This window comes from Chelonia mydas, chromosome 14 (assembly GCF_015237465.2).
Source record: "Chelonia mydas isolate rCheMyd1 chromosome 14, rCheMyd1.pri.v2, whole genome shotgun sequence".
Lineage (NCBI taxonomy): Eukaryota > Metazoa > Chordata > Testudines > Cheloniidae > Chelonia > Chelonia mydas.
Genome location: NC_051254.2, coordinates 44,298,200 through 44,319,012, shown reverse-complemented (window position 1 = coordinate 44,319,012; position 20,813 = coordinate 44,298,200). Strand labels below are relative to the sequence as shown.

Below are 20,813 nucleotides of genomic sequence, written 5' to 3'. Positions count from 1 at the left end.
CCAGCTGCCTAACAGCAGAGCGGGGCAGAGGGTGGCTGAAGGGGATGACAGGGCAGGGAAGAGGGTGCACAAAGTTATGGAAGGGGGCAGAATGGGATCATTGGAGGGGGCAGTGGGGAGGGAAGGAGACAGGAGTGACCCCAGGTCTGGTTGCAGGAGACATTGGGCCTTTCCCCTCGAGGGGGCGTCATTTCCGCTCTGGCCCAGGGTGGGGGCTGGCTGGCTCAGGGCGCCGGGAAAGGGTTCCAGGGCCTGGCCCCTCTAGGTGGAGCTGGACGTGATCCCACCTGGCTGGCGCAAGGAATGGGATCGTAAGAGGTGGAGGATTCCCCCACCATAGCTGTCTAGTGCTGTGCTCCACTGTCAGTGCAGATCCGGGAAGGGGGGTCCTGAGGGGGGTGCCGACGGCCTGCTCTGCAGGCAGCGCCAGGAGGGGGGCGTTAGGGGGGTCCTCTCCCCCAGCGTCTCTCCGCATCCCCCCTCGTTCCTCCCCGCTCTGGCGGCTGCTGCTGCTGCGTCACTGGGCTCAGCTCTAGGATGGAGCCGCAGAGGGGCCTGCTCTTTAGCCCCTGAGGGCCCGGGCAGCCTCCTCAGCCCTGAGACGCCCCCCCTCCCCAGACTGGGGAGGGGAGAGAGCCGGCCCCCACCCTCACAGGAGACTCGGAGACCTGGTAAGGGCAGGAGAGGCTGAGGGAGAGGGAGCACCCCTCCCCCATGCAGGGCAGAGAGATGGGCTGCCCAGCTACAGAGAGCCCTTCCATCCTCCCAAAAGGAGACACCCCCGAATGAGACTTCCTTCGTGCCACATCTGAGAGCTCCCACAACTGAGATGCCCTCAGTCTGAGCGGGACCAGATCCCAGACCCACCCCAGAGGGCCCTCCTGAATCTGAGACACCTCCAGATCGTAGACTCACCTCAGAGAAGGCCCCCTAATCTGAGACACTCCAGAGAGGGGCCCTGAATCCAGGACACCCCCAGATCCCAGGTCTCCCTGAATCAGAGACTGCCCCAGAACCATCCCTGAGAGGGCCCCCAGATGCCCCCATATGAGTCTCCCCAAATCTAAGCCCCCCACTGAGACCCCCCCATCCAAGATTTTTGACCTCTCAGAGACAGTCTCCTGAATCCAAGACACCCCAAGGTCACAGAATCCCCCCAGAGAGGCCCCCCAAATCTGGAACACCCCAAATTTCAGATCCTCCTGAGAGACTCCTCCCAAATCCAAGACACCCTCAGATCCCAGATCCCCCAGACAGTGATCCCTGAACTGGGACACCCCCAGACTCCCCAAAGAGGAACCCCAAATTGAAGACACCCCCAGCTCCCAGACATCCCCAGAGAGGGCCTCCTGAATCTGGGACACTCTCAGATTCTAGATCCCCCAGAGCGGGTACCCCAAATCCAAGACACCCATGGATCCCAGACCCCCTGAAAGTGGCCCCCCACCTCCAAGATATTCCTGGATCCCAGACACTTCAGTGTGGACCCCCTGAATTTCAGACCCCTAAGACTGGGCTCCTCAGAGCTGAGAAACTGTCAGATCCCAGAGCAGGTCCCCTAAATCTGACACATTCCCAGATCCCAGACCCTCCCAGAGAGGACAGCCCAGGATCCCAGACACCATAGTGTTGGGTCCACCAGATCTGAGACACCACAGAGAGGGCCCCCTGAATTTGGGACACCCCAGATCAGGTCCCTTAGGTCTGAGATACCCCTAGAGAATCCCTCCCTAGTTCTGATCTCCCTCCAAGAAATGACCCCTGGTTCTGAGACACTCCTCAATCTGGGAGACCCCCTAATAAATGGTACCCCAAGTCCAAGGCTAGCTCCCCAGATCTATGACCCTCCTCTCACACAGAATATGCCCCCTTGCTATGTAAAGGAACCCCACAGGAGTGAATGCAGTTGCTGGGAATGAAGAATCCTGGGTTCTGGCCTGAGCTCTGGCAGGTGACTGACCCTCTCCCCTCACATGGCAGATTGGTCACAATGTGATGGCGAGCGAGCTACCTGCTCAGACTTCCCGGGTGACACGCACAAGCTCCCGCCTGACCTCCGGCCCCTGGAAACGTCCGGCTGCCCCGGCCCCTGCTGTGGCTCCCAGCCGGCCCCGCTTCTGGGAGGGGCAAGATGTGCTGGCCCGCTGGACCGATGGCCTGCTCTATCTGGGTACCATCAAGAAGGTGAGTGAAGCCCTCACACACACACTAGGGCCGCCTCCACTGACTGGCCCTGCACTCACTCACCCCTCTCTCCTCTGGCAGGTGGATGCTTCACGGCAGGTTTGCCTGGTGCAATTTGAGGACAATTCCCAGTTCCTGGTGCTCTGGAAGGACATTAATCCTGGTGAGCACTGGAGTCCGGATGTAGTCTCACTCTCAGTCCGCAGCTCCAGCTCCGCCGCCACACCACTCACTCCAAGTTCACAGTCCCATGGCTCCCACCCCGCACAGCTCTGCCAGTGCCCCATAGTCTTGACCCACAGCCTTCTCAGGTCTGCTGATGCCCCTTATTCCCAACCCACTGCCCCTCCCCTTACTACCCCAGCCCTGGGCTCCCTCCACACACAGCTCCTCAATCCTGATTCACAGCCTCCTTCTGTCCTAGGCCTGGGCTTCCCACCCACAGTTTTGGCAGCGCCCCTCACTCACAGCCCACAGACCCTGCTATCCCAGCCCTATGCTCTCTCCATATGCACAGCTCTGTTGGTGCCCCTCAGTCCTGACCTGCAGCCCCCTGCTATCCCAGACTTGGGTTGCCCCCAGCAAGGCATTAATTGAGCCGGTTCCATTCTCTCCTACAGCCGCTGTGCCCGGTGAGGAGCAGATCTGCTGCGTGTGTTACTCGGAGTCCGTGAGCCCAGAGAACCAGTTGGTTCGGTGTGAGAAATGTGGGCACAGTAAGTGGTGCTCCTCTCCTCTGCCATCCCCTGGCCATCTTGGGACCCCCTTTCTCCTCTCTCACCAGCTCTCTCCCCTTGCAGCCTACCACCAGGAGTGCCATCTGCCCAGAGTGCTGGATGCGAGCAGCGATGGGGCTGGGGTTCTTGGTGCATGGATGTGCCGGCAGTGTGTCTTTGCGGTGGCCACCAAGGTGAGCACGGGACTGGCAGCTGTGGGAGGCCAGACATCATCCCCTCATGTCCTCAGTGATGCCTTTGATAAAAAGGGGGTGGGGTGTCCTGATTCCCATTGTCCCCCACACAGCAAGTGTTCCCCCCCCCCAGCTCCCGCTCCCCCCCCCCAGCAGGTTAGTCTCTCTGACTCCCGTCCCCTCATGAGTCCCCTTCCCCCCAACAGGTGCATCCCTCTGATTCAAGCCCCCCCCATTTCTGTCCTCCTGTGGATGGATCTGTTTGATTTGTGTCCAGCCTGTCTCACACCCTCTCTCTGTTCTCTTGTTGGCAGAGAGGTGGTGCGCTCAAGAAAGGCCCCTATGCAAAGGCCATGTTGAGCATGAAGCTGGTGCTGCCCTATCAGCTCAAGACTCTGGAGTGGGATCCTGCACACCTGACCAATCGGCAGCAGTGTTACTGCTACTGTGGAGGCCCTGGAGAGTAAGTTCCCCTTCTGGGCCTGCAGATTCCTGAGGTCAGCACTTGCCCTTGCATCTGCTTCTTTGTGGCAAAGAGCAGGAATCAGGAATGTTCCTGCTCTGGCCAAAGTGGGTGTCTTGAGCAGCAGGATTTCAGATGTAGATTGCAACTAGGCCCCTCAATTTGGATCCTGATGGGGTAGGTAACACCTACCCCACCATTTCTGCCCCAAAGGATTTTCTAATTTTAGAGATAAATTAGCAAGAGCCCTATCTAGCTCCAGCAAAACCATTTGGATTTGGATTTCTAGAACTAGTTTTGGACTGGAAGGAAGTTCTGGAGTTGGAAGAGGTTTCTAAAGCAGGCTTCACACAGGGAGGTCAATTTCAAGAGTAGGTGTTGAAGCCAGAGATTTCTAGAGCAAGCTCAGAACAGGGAGCGTGGTTTCTCAAAGTGGTCTTGTGGTTGAAGGAGGTCTCCATAGCAAAGTCCATGGTGGGGTGGAGGTTCTGTAATAGCTAAATATGGGAGGAACTTTTTTCTATGACCAGTTCTGGTTTGGGAGGATGGTTCTGAAGTGAGCTCTGAACTAGTGGGTTTCTAGATTGAGTTCTGAAGTTAGATACAGTTTCTAGAAAAGAGTCTGGAGTGCTTTCTGGAATTGGATTGTTCTGGCATGGGAGTAACACAGTGTTTATAAAGTCAGGTCAGGTTTTCACAGGTCCCTAAAGTAGCTTTTGTTGGGGCAGGCTCTTTTCTAGAGCCAGGCTGGGTTTTTCTAGAGCAGGATGGTCCTTGTAAAACAAATTTCCCAAACAGCTTGCAGCATGAGATTTTTCCAGTACAAGTTCCAGATTGAGTGGCTGTAGACTGGGATGAGGTTTCTGCAATGAGTTGTGTGCTGGAGGGGGCAGGTTTCTACAGCAGCTTCCACCAAGGGAGAGAGATTTTTCTAGACTGGATGGGATGGGGTTTCTGGACTAGAAGGTAGGTTTCTGGAGCTGCTCATGGGGTGGAGAGGAGGGCATTTCTAGAGCTGGGTGGTGCCTGGAGTCGGTCAGCAAATGCCCCAGGTGAACTCCTTTCTCTCTCCAGTTGGGAGGGTACTGGGCCCCTGGCAGGCTGCCCCTCTCACTCATGTGCTCACTCAGCCTCCCTCTCCCCCCTAGGTGGAACCTGAAGATGTTGCAGTGCTGCAGCTGCGCCCAGTGGTTCCATGAGGCATGTACCCAGTGTCTCAGCAAGCCACTGCTTTATGGAGACAGGTGAGGGGGCATGCAGGGACTCAAGGTGGAGGGCTGAAATCCACCCTGCCCCTTGTGGAGACAGGTGACGGGACATGCGGTGACTGGGGAGGAAAGTAAGATCCACGCCACTACCCTGTGGACATAGGTGAGGGGACAAGAGCGTGGGGTGGGGAGCCAAGATCCTTTCACTCCCCTATGCAGACAGGTGAGGGCACATTGGGGGAGAGGTCCCTGAGATCCAGAATTAATTCCTCCCTCACACACCTTGGGTCTCTTCCAGATTTTATGTCTTCGAGTGCTGTGTCTGCACTGGGGGTCCTGAGAGCGTACGGAGACTTCCCCTGAGATGGTGAGTCTGGTTCCCCCCTCCGCACCTCCAGTACATGTCCCCACCATGGCAGCACTGACCCTCTCCCCTCTTCCTATAGGGTGGACGTGGCCCATCTCATTCTCTATCACCTTAGCATCTGCTGCAAAAAGAAATACTTTGACTTTGAGCGGGAGATTCTGCCGTTTGCCAGCGAGAACTGGGACAACCTGCTGCTAGGAGAGGTGGGCTGGGTGTGGGAAGGGGCTGCAGGGAGAGTGGACAGTGAGGGGTGTGGGGAGAGGAAACAGGGCTAGGAGGAGCAGGGGGAAGTAGTGGGGAATGGGGCTGCAGGAAGGGGGAGCAGGGGGAAGGGGACAGGGCTCGGGGAGAGAGGTGAGCAAGGAGTGGGAGTGAAGTGAGAGAAAGGGAGGTTGGGGACCTGGGTGAGAGGTACCCAGGGAGAGAGTGGAATGGAGTGGGAGGGACTCCAAGGGCTGTCTGGGAGCTGGCTGGGCAGATATGCTGTGGGTGCAGGTGGAGAAGTCCGGAGGCAATATAGGGTTCTCTGGTCATGGCCCTCACTAATCCCTCATCCATTCTCATTGGTCCTTGCAGCTCTCGGATACACCCAAGAGGGACCGGTACAGCCAATTGCTGAGTGCCCTGAGCAGCCACAAAGACAGGTGGGAGGAGCTTTTGTAACACTCTGCTCTGCCTGTGTGGCCCCTGCTTCCACACGCCTGCCATACTCCGCCACTCTCTCCTGCTCACCTGGAACTACACTGGCCCTCACACTTGCTGCCACGTCTTCACACCCACGCTGAATCACACTGCCATGTCCTGGCATCCACCTGGACCCACAGCAGCCCTTGCATGTGCTGCCACTCCCTTGCACCCTCACTGAATCGCATGCCTCCTTGCACGCTCCACCATGCTGGCCCTCACATTCTCTGCCATGCCCCTGCACCCACGCAGAATCACACTGCCCCCTTGCACACTGCACCATGCTGGCCCTTACATGCTCTGCCACTCCCTCCCACTCACCTGGAACCATGTCAGCTCTCGCATGTGCTACTACTCCCTCACACCCTCATTGAATTGCGCCGCCCCCTCACACCCAGTAGTGAGCTGGAGCTGGTTCGCACCAGTTCGCTAGAACCGGTTGTTAAATTTAGAAGCCCTTTTACAACTGGTTGTCCTGCGAGGGACAACTCGTTCTAAAAGGGCTTCTAAATTTAACAACCAGCCAAAAGTGGCACCTTAGGCGCCGATTCCATGGGTGCTCCGGGGGTGGAGCACCCACAGGGAAAATTTGATGGGTGGAGAGCACCCACCGGCAGCTCCCCGCCCCGCGCCTGGCCCCAGCTCACTTCCGCTCCGCCGCCACCTCCCCTGAACGGGCTGCCCCACCCTGCTTCTCCCCCCTCCCCCCCGCCTGGCTTCCCACGAATCAGCTGTTCGCGCAGGAATCCTGGAAGGACTGAGAAACAGGTGGCGGCTTCGCACTCAGGCCCAGGGAGGCGGAGTGGAGGTGAGCTGTGGCTGGGTGGCACGAGGAGGGCCGCCCGCACCGCAGCAGGTAACCCGGGGGGGGCATGCAGGGGAACTCCTCCCCGCCCCAGCTCACCTCCGCCTCCCTGGGCCTGAGCGCAAAGCCGCCTGCTTCTCAGCCCTCCCAGGCTTCCCGCACGAGCAGCTGATTCGCGGGAAGCTGGGGGAGGGGGCGGAGAAGCAGAGCGGGGCAGCACGTTCAGGGGAGGAGGTGGAGCGGAGGTGAGCTGGGGCCGGGCGTGGTGCTGCCAGTGGGTGCTCTGCACCCACCAAATTTTCCCCGTGGGTGCTCCAGCCCGGAGCACCCATGGAGTCGGTGCCTAAGGCACCACTTTTGATGTGATCAGTTGGGGGAGCGGCTGCTCCCCCTGCTCCCCACCTAGTTACGCTCCCCCGCCCCTAGAAGCCAGAGGGACCTGCTGGACGCTTCCTGGGAGCTGCCCCAGGTAAGCACTGCCGGGACTCCCCACCTTGCCCCCCAGCAGGTCCCCCTGGCTCTTAGGGGTGGGGTGAGAAACCACTACGGTGGTCCACGAGACCCTCCTGCCCAGTTCTGGGGGCAGTCAGGGGAGGGGGGTGGATGGGGCAGGGGCCCGGAGGGTGGGGGTGGGTGTGGGCCACAACCCCCTCATGGGGTGAGGAGGGAACCGGTTGTTAAGATTTTGGCAGCTCATCACTGCTCGCACCCACACTGACCCTCACATGTTCCACCATGTCCTCGCACCCACTCCCACTTGCACCAGCCCCTGCACTCTTCCACACACCTGGAACCATACTAGCCGATGCACACTCTGCCATGCCCTCGCACACACCTGAAACTGCACCAGCCTTCACATGCTCTCACAGCACACCCGCTCAGTCATGAAGGCTCTTGCACACCTCTGCATTGCTGCTACTGATGCTCTTGCCTGGGGGCTGGAAGTTCGAATGGGAGCTGTTTGCCCTGCAGATCTGAGTCTGGTCTCTCTTCTTCTTCTCCAGGTTTATTTCAGGGAAGGAGATCAAGAAGCGGAAGGGTCTCTTTGGGCTCCACATACGAGTGCCACCTCCTGCACCTCAGTGCCCTGGGGGCCATGGTGGCTCCACGGCTCAGCAGCCCCAGGGGCAGCCCCCACTTACTGACAGCAGGTAAGCAGCCTCAGCTGCCCCAACTCCTCCTGCCCCACACATTCAGCCACCACCCCAGGGCTCCAGCATGGGGTTAGGGTGAGAAGGGCATGGTGGGTGTGAGTGCAGGGATATCACTGAGGTGATGTGATGGGGGACTGAGGGAGAGGGCATTGGGAGCTCCCGCCCCACATTTTCCCCTGGGGAAGTTCTGTGGGGCCCAGGTTAGGTCCGCAGTAGCAGATAGAGTGTTGTCAGGAGGGGTCACAGGGCCTGGGCAAGTCTCTCTACCCTGCCGCTCCGTTCCCATCAGGGGTCACTGACCCAGCCCCCTTGGGCTCCCAGTGGAGCAGGCGCGGCCCCCTGCGTGCTGTGCAGATAAGGAGGGTCTCTTACAGCTTCCTTTCAGGGCAGGGCAGCAGTGGGGCAGGGCACCGGAGGCCACGGAGGCGCAAGGTCCCCCCGGAACCCACAGACACCATGGAGCTGAGGAGCAGCAGGGAGAAGTGGCAGCTGGACAGAGCCCTCACCCAGGTACAGCACAGCCTCCCGCATTGCTCTAGGAGCTGCCCCTGCCCTGGGCTTTGGGGACCTTCCCAGGGCACCCCACTGATTGTCTTTCCCTGCAGGAGGTGGTGGAGACCCCAGTCAGTGCTAGCCAGACATACTGTGGCTACAGCGGCACCTCCAGCACCTACAACTTCCGCCGCACTGACGCCCGCTGCCTGGAGAGGTGAGGAGGGACCAGCAGGGTGGCGGTGCCACCTTGCCCAACCCTGCATTCACCCCATTTCTCGCTCTTTCTTGCCCACAGTGCTCCCATCAGGATGTTTGCCTCCTTCCACCCATCCGCCAACACTGCCCGGACCCTGAGGTGAGGGGAGGCAGGGGCAGCTCCCAGGGCATTACCCTCTCCGGAGCCTGTTTGCAGTGGGATGTGCTTTCGGGAGAGCAGTCCCTATCTCCTAGAGGCAGCTCAGAGGCCAGTTTCTAAGGCAGGCTCCCAAGGGATGGTATCTATTCTAGAGCAAGGAATGGGAGATTCTAGAATGAGGGCTGAGTCCTCTACGGCGCAGACTGGGTTGTAAAAGGGTTCTAAAACTGGTTCGGGCCAGGATGGCCTCACTGGATGGGGGAAGCGCCACCCAGGTTAGGACTTTGCAGGTACTTTCTGGAGCAGGCCCTGGGCTGGGACTGGGGAGAAGCACTTCACGGTGCAGGCTTCTCTGATCCACCTTGTTTTATAACAGGAGCACCACTGCCAGCCCGGACCCCCGCGAAGCACCTGCCCCAGAGAGCGAGAGCCCTGAGCATCCCCCTGCCCACACTCCGCTGCCCCATGCAAACTACCCAGCCCCCAGCACCAAGCACCAGCCAGAGCCCCTCGCCTCCCCCTCCTCCAACACTCTGTGCCCAGGCCCTGCCCCCACCAGCAGCAGCTACTTTGGAGCCATGGGGCGCCTGGCCCGTGGGGAGGCTGTCCGCATCCTGGCCCGCAGGGTCACCCTCGATGGCACTGTCCAGTACCTGGTGGAATGGGGTGGAGGAGGCATGTTCTGAGAGGGAGGGGAAGTGCCAGAGAGATACCCCCTCTACTGGGGCTGCAGAGAGTTGTCCTTCCTTTCCCCTCCGCCCCCCCACACACACTCTGAGCAGAGTGCAACTCCCAGGAGCCCCCAGGACAGAGTGCAGGGTCAGGCCTCTCCCCTGGGAAGGGGATGGATTTGTCCCTCTTTGACAGCAGTGTGGGGTTGCACTGTAATGAGGGGCTCTCACCCTCAGCTTGGATATAAGGCATGAACTGCCTAGTCCTGCTCAAAGAAGGGCCCTAGGGTGGATGGGGGGGGCATTCCTCCCCCCACCAGGCAAATGCTTCATTGTATTCAAAGGGTTTATTTTCTTGTTGCTTTTTTATTATTCTGTAAAAATTCTATTTAATGAAGTGTGATGTGGGGAGGGCAGAGCTTGGGGCACCCTGCCACAATTGGGCTGGCCAAGGCAGAATGCGGGCACAGGAATGGGAGGTGGCAGCTCCCCAAGGCCTGGGAAGAGAGGGGTGCCCCCCAGCACAGTCGTCCATCCTGCTTGTAACCTGCTGTACAGATGGCGTATGTTCCCCTCCCCACAGGCCAGCTGTGCCCTCTCCCCCATCCCTGTGTGCTGATGCTGTTGTCACCACCGCCATTCTGACTGTACAAACTGACACCTGCAATAAAAAGCTTGCTGCAGCCAGACTCAGCCTCGTCATTGGAGGGAGGGCACCACAGGCTGCTGTATCACAGAAAGGGCTAGAACCCAGGAGGCAAGCCTCCACCACCACAACTCCATGCTCCCCCCTCAGAGCCAGAAAGGGAACCCAGGAGTCCTGGCTCTAAGGCGCCATCTCACTCCCCAAGTACACCAGGGCTGTGTGTTGTGAATGAGGAGCCAACCCTGCTGCTTGGTGCATTGGGGGCAGTTTATTGGCCGCAGGTCCCACACACACACACAAAAAAATCCATGGAGTGAGTCCTGTTCTTATGGTGTCTCAGGACAGGGTGATTGAGGCAGGGAAGGGGCAGATGGTCCCCTGCTGTGGGGTAGGGGGGGTCTCACTCTGGCACAGTCTCCCCAACCCACTGCAGGTATGGTGGGTTTCCCTGCTGGATGGGCAGCGCAATCACCTCTGCTACTTCATATGGGTGCACCGACCTATAGGGAGATGGGGGGGAAGTCAGAGGGGGTGGAACAGGCAAGGATTCCCCAGCAACTCCCCCTGGGGACTCACCACTCTGCCACCCACCCCCCTGGAGACTCATGTCCTCCCCCCAGCAACCCTCCTGCACACCCCTTGGGCCTTCTCTCGAGACTCCACCCCCCGCCAGAAATTCCCTAGGCCCATCCCCATCAGCAGGCTCCCACCGGGTGGAGAAGGAGACAGAAGAACAATGGACTGACCGGACAAAGTCGGTCAGCACCGGGATCCGGGAACTTCGGGTTTTGATCATCTGGGGAAGAGACAGATAGTGAAAGGTTGGGAGTTTCCATTGACTGCTCCCCCCAAACACGCAGGGCAGAGCCCAGGGTTCTAGAGCCTCCCCATTGCCTACACAGGCAGGGGATTTATGGCCCATCCCACAAAGACCCTCCCCACATGGGCCCTCACCAGCAACACCTCCCTGTCCTCTTCGATCTTCCCCTTCCACTCGTATCTGAAAGAAACCAACAGGGGGAGCTGGTGAGAGGGAGACACAGAGAAAGCCTGCCCCAGTCGGGGTGGCCAGGCTGCTCCCCCAACTCCTCCCATCCCAGTTCCAGGCCCAATGCAGTGACCATAGAGCCTGGGGACTTGGCTCCTGCACTCACATGGATGTGATCTGAGGCATGATGTTGACACAGGCAGCCAGGTGCTTCTCTACTATCGCCCTGCTCAGAACAAAAATACACATCAGTGTCCTCCATGCTCAAAAGTCAAACGACCCCCTCCCCTCGTTGGTACAGAACCCAGGAGTCCTGGCTCCCAGCCCCCTGCTCTAACCTACTAGCCCCACTTCCCTCCTAGAGCCAGGGATAGAACCCAGGAGCCCTGGCTCCCAGCCCCCTGCTCTAACCTACTAGCCCCACTTCCCTCCTAGAGCCAGGGATAGAACCCAGGAGCCCTGACTCCCAGCCTAGCTACTCTAATCTACTAGCACCCACTCCCTTCCCAGCTCCACCTTGCAATCTCCTTGCCCACTTTCTCATTGGGGCAGGTGACGAAGGCAGCTGACAGGCTCCCCGGGGTATAGGCTTCAGCCGCCATGGAGAAGAAACGCTGATACACGGTTCGAAGCAGTGGGACCATCAACAGGGACAGCAACAGCACCTGTGGCCAAGAGACAGTGAGAGTAAGGGCCAGACCCGGGGGGCTGCAGGGACTGGGGTGAGGGTCTGGCTGGGGACCCTCCCTTCGCACTCAGCACTGGCCCCAATTAGCACTAGGAGGCGTGCTGTACTGCACCACAAGTGTAAAAAGCCGCTGAACCCCCCCCGAGGTGGCTGCATCTCAGCGCTAGGCGAGGCGCAGCCCCACAGGTGGTCGGCAGGGGTCCGGCTTTTACTCACGCAGCAGGCAGCTTTCATCGGCGCGCGTCGCTGCCACCGTCCCTGCGGGACTCAGCTCAGGTGACTGGGACCAGCCCTGCAAGGGCAAACAGCCAATTGAGACGGCTCCCCTGGGGCCAGCTCTGCCTGCGAGGGGAGAACAGCCCCTACAGCAGCCGGTGCGCTGAGTCCCTAAGGCAGCAGGGCGCTCCCCTGGTGCGAACACACGCCACAACTCCTACCTGCCCGCAGCTGCAATCTGCGCGGAACCCGCCCGTCCCCCTTCACGTGACCCAGGACAGCAGCGTGCTGCTTCCTAAACCCCGCCCCCTAGAGTCACCAGACTGTGTCCCGCCCCCCTCACCATGTGCCTCCCGCCTCCTGTATCATCAGGGCGGACCTGACCCGGGCGGCGCCCTTCAATCCCGACTGCAGCCCCCTGCTGTCCCAGCCCTGGGCTCACCGCCATAGCTTTCCCAGTGCCCCTCAATCCTGACTGCAGCCCACTGATACGCAGCCCTGGGCACCTTCCCGCTACACAGCTCTGCCAGTGACCCTCACTCCTGACATGCAGCCCTCTCTCACTAATCCCTAATCAAATAGCTTTGCCTCTCAGTTCCAGGGACTGGATGCTTAAGCAAGCGGGGAACTCCCAGCTGGGCCATTGCCAAGTGGAGAGAGCACAGTGACCCAGGTCCAGCTGCTGCTCCACTTGTCCTGCATCCAAGCCCATCCTACTCTATCCATCCCACTAGATCCCACTCCACTGCTCAAACTGGGACAGAACCCAGGATCCTGACCCCAGCCCCTCACTATAATGCTACTTCCCCAGACACCACATCCCACAATCCTGGGGAGTCCTGATCCCTCACACCACATCTAGCTCCACCACCCCCTCAGCATGCCAGAGACACACCCTGCCAGTGCCCCAGCTTCCCAAGATGATGTTTTGGGGAGGACTTGTGGCTGGGTACGCTCATCCCCACAGCATTTCCTTATGGGGCACCAGGCCACATCCCGCAGGTTTGGGGTTAACAGTGCCCAAGGTCTGCCCCTCCCCAGAGACTGCTTGGAGCCGGGATGGGAAAGGGAACCCCCGGTGCCCAGGCATGGCCTGCCCCCAGCATCAGGGTGAGGTGCCAGAATGAGCTGCTGCAGGGGGATAGGTCTAGGACTCATTAGCAACACACTCATCCAACCACAGACACTCGTAGTACACAACACAACCATAGTGTCCCCTAAATCACCAAAGGACACATCCAAACAGGGGCTGAGGAGAGGGTGGAAGGGGGGTACAATTGTACCTGGGCCTGAGCTCAAGAGCCCCCCCCCCAAAAAAATCTGTAACTGGGGTGTTATGTAGTGGGGATTCTTGTTTTGCATTAATGCTGTGTGTGCCTCAATTTCCCTGTGTATTACACCAATATCTAGATGGTGGCAATAAGTGTGTGTGACTTTTGTGGGGCTTGCTCCAGCTTCCTGCATGGATGCTATGGCCACCCCTTTGTAACCTGAGACCCAGGATCGGGATGTGACCACGACTCTTGGCCCAGGAAGCAAGACAAAGGCCAGAGGAGGAGCAACAGGCAGGGCAGGGGCCAGGCAGCTGGAAGTGAGTCAGTCTCGGCTGGCTTGGGGCGCAGGCGGAGGACCAGAATCCTGACTCTGGGCTCCCCTCCGCCCAAGATGGACTTGGCTGAAAGTCACTGATTTCTCTGCTAACGAGTTCTGTTCTACACTATGTTCCTGTCGCCTAATAAACCTTCTGTTTTACCGGCTGGCTGAGAGTCACTGCTGACTGTGGAGTTGGGGTGCAGGGCCCTCTGGCTTCCACCTGGGCGGACTCACGGCGGGAAGCACACGGTGTGGAAGGGGGTGCTGAATGCTCTGAGGTCAGACTCAGGAAGGTCAAAGCTGTGTAAGCTTCTTTCCCTTGGAGACAGTATGCTCAGAGAAAACAATGAGGAGTCCTTGCGGCACCTTAGAGACTAACAAATTTATTTGGGCATAAGCTTTCATGGGCTAAACCCCACATCATCAGATGCAAGGAGTGAAAAATACAGTAAGCAGTATAAATATTACAGCACATGAAAAGATGAGAGTTGCCTTACCAAGTGCGGGGGGAGGGGGGAGAGTCAGTGCTAACGAGGCCAATTCAATTAAGGTGGAAATGGCCTATTCTCAACAGTTGACAAGAAGGGGTGAATATCAAGGGAAGAAAATTACTTTTGTAGTGCTAATGAGGCCAATGCAATCAAGGTGGACATCTCCTATTTCCAACAGTTGACAAGAAAGTGTGAGTATAAGCAGAGGGAAAATTACTTTTTGTAGTGACCCATCCACTTCCAGTCTTTATTCAGGCCTAATTTATGGTGTCCAGTTTGCAAATTAATTCCAGTTCTGCAGTTTCTCGTTGGACTCTGTTTTTGAAGTTTTTTTGTTGAAGAATTGCCACTTTTAAGTCTTCTCCTACTGGTTTTTGAATGTTACAATTCTTGATGTCTGATTTGTGTCCATTAATTTTTTTGTGTAGAGACTGTCTGGTTTGGCCAATGTACATGGCAGAGGGGCATTGCTGGCACATGATGGCATTTATCACATTGGTAGATGTGCAGGTGAATGAGCCCCTGTGGCTGACATGGTTAGGTCCTATGATGGTGTCCCTTGAATAGATATGCAGACAGAGTTGGCAGCGGGATTTGTTGCAGGGATTGGTTCCTGGGTTAGTGTTTTTGTTGTATGGTGTGTAGTTGTTGGTGAGTATTTGCTTCAGGTTGGGGGGCTGTCTGTAAGTGAGGACTGGCCTGTCTCCCAAGGTCTGTGAGAGTGAGGGATTGCTAATAAGCAATGGTCACATAAACACCACCCCAAAACGGAAACCTACTGACTGCTATACTTACCTACATGCCTCCAGCTTTCATCCAGACCACATCACAAGATCCATTGTCTACATCCAAGCTCTAAGATACAACCGCATTTGCTCCATTCGCTCAGACAGAGACAAACACCTACAAGATCTCTATCAAGGGTTCTTAAAACTACAATACCCACCTGGTGAAGTGAAGAAACAGATTGACAGAGCCAGAAGGGTATCCAGAAGTCACCTACTACAGGACAGGCCCAACAAAGAAAGTAACAGAACGCCACTAGCCATCACCTACAACCCCCAGCTAAAACCTCTCCAGTGCATCATCAAGGATCTACATCATAGAATCATAGAATATCAGGGTTCAAAGGGACCTTAGGAGGTCATCTAGTCCAACCCCCTGCTCAAAGCAGGACCAATCCCCAATTTTTGCCCCAGATCCCTAAATGGCCCCAATTTTTGCCCCAGATCCCTAAATGGCCCCCTCAAGGATTGAACTCGGAACCCTAAAAAACAACACAACAAAACACACTCTATTCCCCTATCACACAACGCAATATACTCCCAATGCACTCAAACACACCAATGCAAAATATCTCCTAACACACACACACAGCCCAGTGCACCATACTCCACCCCGACACACAATCCTGCCCAGTGTATGCACATCCCTAAAACGCACCCACATGCCAAGCCAGTATTGGACACAGACAGTTCTGTGCACCCAGCAAACTCCTCCACAATAATCCACCGCACCTCGTGCACTCACAAACATGCATGCTTACCCTGCACGCACGCCAGTGCAGCCACTCAGAGACCAGCATGTGCAGACACACACACCCTCTCTCTCTCTGCAAGAGCCTGGAGCTGCCCTAGAAACACCCCCTTAGGGAGAGTTCTTCTCTTGACCCATTAATGGGGGGCTGTTACACAACCACACACTGAGGGGAGGTGTCACACCCCCTCAGCTCACAGGGGTGGGGAAGCTCAGCTACTCCACAGGGAGAAGCCAAGATGCATGCTCACCTTTGCCCTACAAGAACATTTGCCCCCTTCACACTCACCCTGCATGCACATTCATCCCAAATACACACTTGCTCTTTCTCTGCATACACTTACTCATCCTGCATGCTCCACACACTCCATTTGTGCACTCACTTTTCATGCAAACTTGCACACAATCATTCTCAACGCACACACACTCCCACTAGTCCTGAGCATGCTTGTCCAAGGGGGACATACCCTCCACACTTGCACTCATTCTGCATGCACACTTGCTCCACACAGAGTCCCATTCACCACGTGCACACTTACCCTCTTCCACTGAGATCCTGCAGTCACACTCCCCCATGTACACTCCCACTCACCCTGCATGCACACTTGCCCAAGGCACACTAACCCATGTACACTCACACCCACCCTAATCACATTCACCCTGCACACACACTCAACCTCCTCCTGTATACACAGTTGCTCTCTGCACACGCACACTCACCCTGCATGCACAAGTCCCCTGCACACTGATCCTCATCCTGCACTCACAAGTACTTGCTGCCACATTTGCCCTACTCTGGTGTCTCCATTAAAGGCAGCTGCACTCTACACTCAGAACAGCAGACAGCAGACAGTTGTGGGGATGGCTTGGCGCAGTACCAGGGGCCAGGGTTTGGTGCAGGGTGGGTCAAGGGAACAATACTGGAGTACTTGGGAGCAGGGCTGGAGATCTGGAGAGTGGGGGTCAGGTGTTCTGTGGGGGTCAGTGGGGGTCAGTGGGCAAAAGGCACTGGGGGGCAGACCAGGGCCACAGATCTGGAGAGTGGGGAGTCAGGTGTTCTGTGGGGGCATAGATCTAGAATGGGGCCAGGTGCCACAGATCTCAATGGGGGCAGGGGACTCGGCGGGGGACGGGATACAGGGGCCATAGAGCTGGATGGTGGCTCTGGGGAGCGGGGGACTCTTGGGGGGAAGGGGCCATAGAGCCGGATGGGGCGGGGGGCACTGGGGCTTTTGAGCTGGATGGGGTCTCGGGGGGTGGGGTGTTCTGGGGGGCAGGGGCCATAGAGGAGGATGGTGGCTTTGGGGAGCGGGGGGCTCGGGGGGGCAGGGCCACAGAGGAGGATGGTGGCTTTTGGGGGGTAGGGGCCATAGAGCTGGATGGCGGGTTTGGGGGACCCGGTTCCTGGTGCGCGGCGGCACCTGGCTCCGAACCCCACGTGCCCCCAACCCCGGTATGTGTGTTCGGGGTGGGGAAGCGACGTTTAAAGGGGATGCGGCCGCTCCCTTTTCTGTCGGCCGCACGCGGCGCCCACCCCCACTGCAGCTGCCGCGCGGCCGCCTTTAAGAGTGGGCAGCGCGCGGGGCCCGTGTGCGAGGTTGGAGCGGCCGCAGCTTCAGCACCAGCATCCGCGGCAGCAGCATCCTTCGGCGGCGGCAGCGGCGGCGAGCGGGGGAGGGGGAGCTCGGCTGCGGGGGCCCGGCGGGGCCCAGCCAGGCAGCGTGGGTGGGAGGCGGCCCCCCCGCAGGCCTGGCCGCTCCTGCTGCACTCATCACCGCCCCGACTGCTGCTGCCGTCCCCCTGTTCCCCCTTGCACCCCACTCTCCTGACCCCCTGTTCCCCCAACCCCCTTGTACCCACTCTCCCTAGTCCCCCGGCACCCCCAACCCCCTGTTCCCCTGACCCCCTTGCACCCTGCTCTCCCTAGTCCCCTGGCATCCCCAACCCCCTGTCTCCCGGATCCCCCAGCACCCCTACTCTCCTGGTTCCTCTTAAGTCCTCTTCCCTGGATCCCCCCGAGGTCCTTGCCCCCCCGGTTTCCCCTTCTCCTTCCCACTCTGGGGATTCCCCCACCCCACTTCCTCCTGGGTCGGCTTCTCTCCCCCCACCCTCACCTCCTCCATGACAAGCGCCCAGGACTAGCGAGCGGCTGAAGGAACCATGTCCTATGTCCCCTTTCGAGGTAAAGGATGGGGTGGGTTCAGCTGGGGTTGAGGGGGGCACAGCTAGGGCCTATGGGTTCTGGAGTCTGAGGGGGGCTGGAGGAACCGGCAAGCTCACCTAGGACAGATGGGAGTGTACTGAAAGGTTCTTCCAGGGTCTGGGCTTGGGAGTGGGGCAGGGGCGGGCTGTGGGGTCAGAGAGGAGAATGGGTTCTGCTGGAGAGGTGGGGTGTCTATGGGGCTGGGAGAAGAATCTGGTTCACCTGGGACAGGTTGGGGGGGGGCAGGCAGAGTTAGCCAGGGAGCGTGGCACCACATCTGGGACACAGGGCACTGAAACTTGGGCAGGAATGGGAGGGGTCACCTGGGGTGGGCTGGAGGGTCAGAGTTCTGCTGGAGATGTGGGGTGTCTATCTGGCTGGGAGGAGAATCTGGTTTACCTGGGGCAGGTGGGGGGAACTGGGAGGTGACTGAGGCATGTGGTGGCAGAGGGGGATGACTGTGTATGGAGTCCTGGGGGGCACTGGGTCCTGTGGGGTTTAAGCAATGGGGTTTGCCTGGGGGAGGTAGTGGAGGCATAAAAGGGACTCAGCTGAGGCCTGTGGATCTGGGGCTCAGGACTAAGGGTGGCTCTTGGGACGGGGGGTCGTCCAGGGCCTGCAGGCTCAGGACTAAGGGTGGCTCCTAGGAGGGGGCATCACCCAGGGCCTGTGGGCTCAGGACTGGGGGTGGTTCCTGGGGTGGGGGGCAGTAGAGGGTAGTGGATGCACTGCCCAGGCTTGTGTGGGCAGTAGGGATAGCTAGGGGTCTGGGGGGGCAGTAGAGGGTAGTGGGTGCACTGTGGGGGGGTCACCTAGGGCCTGTGGGCTCAGGACTGGGTGGAGGGAACCTTTGGATGCAGTGTGAGGGATGAGGGGGTCACATGGGGCCTGGGGAAACAGTGAGGGATGCCAGCTGATCTTAGGGTGGCAGGGGGTATGCTTGAGGGGCCATCCAAGAGAGTGAATGGTTCTCCTGAAGGGGCTGCCCCATGGCTGGTGGGGAGGCAGGACAACATGCTGGTGGTGGCCTGTTGGGCAGTGGGGAGTCGGAGGTGAGATGGGAGGCACTGGACGGTACCCTGGGGCCTGTGATGTCTGGGGTTCAGTTGTCTAGGGCAGGAGGTGGCGGGATTGGGGTGTGCTCTGGGCTCAGTGAAGTCTGGGGGGTGACAGGGGATGGCTGTGTTGGTGGCAGGAGGTGGGGGAGACTGAATGGTACCCTGGGATCTGTGGGGTCTGGGGCTCATAGAGTCTGTGGGGAAGGGCAAAAGGAAGTCGCCTCTGGGGTTGGGTGCAGGGGGCTCTGTGGGGTTGGGGGAGGGTGGGCAGTGGGGGGAACAGGAGGGTATTCTCTGGGGAGGCAATGTTGAAGAGTTCACAGTGCAATAATTGGGGGCTTGGAGAGTTCATCTGGGCTGCAGGGTTTGAGGGTCAGGCTTGGTTGGGGAGGGGGATGTGTGTGTGGGGGGTTTCCCAGCAGCCGGTGCGGCTGCAGGGTGGTTGGGTGGGTGGGCATACCCCAGGGGTCAGTGGGATTGGGGAGAGGGATGTATGGGGAGGCTGTTCAGGGCCTGTGGGGTCTGAAAAAGCAGAGAGAGGGAATGTCTGTGGTTGGAAGTGGAGTGGGGGGTAGCCCAGGGCACGTGTTGAGAGGACGGGGGGACTCTGAGGGAGGAGTTGGGGGAGTTACCTGGTGGACCTTGGGGTTGATGGATGGTTGAGGACAGGGGATACATCTGGGAGCAGCTGCGGGTGGGGGGAGACAGAGGAGGTGCTGGGGGGTATCTGGAGAGCTTGTCTGTTGCCCTCTGTGTCGGGGGGTAGTAGAGGGAGCAGGGGGGTCACTGCCTGAGGCCTGTGGGATAGTGGTGGTGGTGGGGACCATTGCCGGGCTGTGGGGGTAACTAGGGGTTTGGGGGGCAGTGGAGGGTAGTGGGTGCACTGCCCAGGCCTGTGGGGGCAGTAGGGGTAACTAGGGGTCTGGGGGGGGGGGCAGTGGAGGGTAGTGGGTGCACTGTCCAGGCCTGTGGGAGCAGTGAAGGTAGTTAGGGGACCTGGGGGCAGTAGGGGTAACTAGGGGTCTGGGGGGGCAGTGGAGGGTAGTGGGTGCACTGCCCAGGCCTGTGGGGGGCAGGAGGGAGAGGAGACCTGTGATGGCTGGGAATACCACATGCTGCCTGTAGCCAGGGTTGGGGAGCGCTACCTGTGTTGGCTGCGGGGTTCTTAGGGCTGGATCCAGATTGGTTGCTGGGACCCTAGCATCCGGGGAGGGCCCTGGGGGTCGCTCTCTGCAGCTCACCTCCTCCCCCCACACTCATTTTCAGCCCACGGCCTGCTGGAGTGTGCCCCTGCTTGTGGTCAGGGCCCTCTCTGAGGTGGGGGTGTTGGCCCCATTTAGGGGGCCCTGGCCCTTGATGTGAGGCTGGTGCAAATCACCAGGAGACCCGCATGACCCACTTTCCCAGCTGGCCCAGAAAGGACTGGGCGGATGGGGTTTTCATGCCACTCATGCTGTCACATGCATGGTCCAGATGTTCCCCCCCAAAACCTCTCTGCACCCTGACACCTGGCTCCTAGAATTCCTGCTGCCCGGACACCTGGGTCCGAACACCCCCCTCCTGTCCCCATGTCCTTGGGCTCTGGGCCCGAGGGAGTGTCGTGTCCTCTGTCTGATCCCCACGGCCCGGCACTTTTCCCTGTTGTCCCCAAGGTACATGTAATCCTCACTGAGGTAGTGCCCCGGTGTCACCCCCCACACCTCCTGGCACTTGGGGGCCAGAGACCTCAGGCAGGGCTAGGATTAACCCCCCATGGCTAGCATGACTGGTGCTGCAGGAATACAGGAGGGGGACAATGACCCCTCTGTCAGTGCTGGCTCCAGTGCAGTGCCAGGGGCGCTGTGCTGCAGGGTCAGGTTGGGGGGGCACTGGGCTGGGGGAGAGGTGGGGAGGACACTGGGTGGGGGTGCTGTGCTGAGGGATGGGAACACCCTGCTGAAGGGTGGGCGGTGGAGACTCCCATCCCAACTGCCCCATAATTTATTATGCTAATTTATTGTAACTCCAAAATAGAAATATTAATGAGGGAATAAACATAGCACCCTGTTCAGTGATTAATAGGGCCTTTAAACACAGAACGAGCTCCCTCCTCACTGGT

The 20,813-nt window shown here is 58.8% G+C and overlaps 3 protein-coding genes across 17 annotated transcripts in view; 2 read left to right on the top strand and 1 right to left on the bottom strand.

Annotated features, from left to right (window-relative positions):
• The first annotated feature begins 17 nt into the window (after positions 1-17).
• On the top strand, positions 18-9,979 carry PHF1 (PHD finger protein 1). Of its 5 annotated transcripts, none has more exons than XM_043527838.1 (15): positions 18-182; positions 1,981-2,184; positions 2,266-2,347; positions 2,805-2,900; positions 2,985-3,094; positions 3,409-3,557; positions 4,706-4,801; positions 5,064-5,132; positions 5,212-5,335; positions 5,709-5,776; positions 7,626-7,772; positions 8,150-8,285; positions 8,381-8,484; positions 8,566-8,625; positions 9,002-9,979. In XM_043527838.1, exons 1-15 carry the CDS (start codon positions 45-47, stop codon positions 9,309-9,311), a joined length of 1,893 nt encoding a protein of 630 aa, XP_043383773.1. In that variant the 5' UTR covers positions 18-44; the 3' UTR covers positions 9,312-9,979. The 5 variants fall into 5 exon arrangements, 4 of the variants coding, with proteins under 4 accessions (XP_043383773.1, XP_043383774.1, XP_043383775.1 ...); XM_007069541.4 differs by lacking the exon at positions 18-182 and adding an exon at positions 453-671; XR_006285669.1 differs by lacking the exon at positions 9,002-9,979 and having other exon boundaries at positions 8,161-8,285; positions 8,566-8,631.
• A 212-nt stretch (positions 9,980-10,191) lies between these two features.
• CUTA (cutA divalent cation tolerance homolog) lies at positions 10,192-12,173 on the bottom strand. Of its 3 annotated transcripts, XM_027831681.3 has the most exons (7): positions 12,056-12,173; positions 11,835-11,910; positions 11,447-11,595; positions 11,097-11,156; positions 10,897-10,942; positions 10,689-10,738; positions 10,192-10,442 (listed from the first exon to the last, which is right to left on the bottom strand). In XM_027831681.3, the coding sequence occupies exons 2-7, from the start codon at positions 11,850-11,852 to the stop codon at positions 10,343-10,345; spliced, it is 423 nt and encodes a 140-aa protein (XP_027687482.1). In that variant the 5' UTR covers positions 11,853-11,910; positions 12,056-12,173; the 3' UTR covers positions 10,192-10,342. The 3 variants fall into 3 exon arrangements, with proteins under 3 accessions (XP_027687482.1, XP_027687483.1, XP_027687484.1); XM_027831682.3 differs by lacking the exon at positions 11,835-11,910 and having other exon boundaries at positions 12,056-12,136; XM_027831683.3 differs by lacking the exons at positions 11,097-11,156; positions 12,056-12,173 and having other exon boundaries at positions 11,835-12,049.
• A 5,311-nt stretch (positions 12,174-17,484) lies between these two features.
• The window catches only part of SYNGAP1 (synaptic Ras GTPase activating protein 1), a 49,672-nt gene continuing 46,343 nt past the window's right edge, over positions 17,485-20,813 (top strand). For 5 of the 9 annotated variants that reach the window (XM_043528462.1, XM_037914631.2, XM_037914632.2 and 2 more), the window contains exon 1: positions 17,485-17,636. In XM_043528462.1, coding sequence (XP_043384397.1) covers positions 17,615-17,636 — 22 coding nt within the window. In that variant the 5' untranslated portion in view covers positions 17,485-17,614. The remainder of the gene's footprint in view (positions 17,637-20,813) is intronic. The other 4 variants (XR_005227714.2, XM_037914634.2, XM_037914633.2 and 1 more) reach the window with 1 other exon arrangement.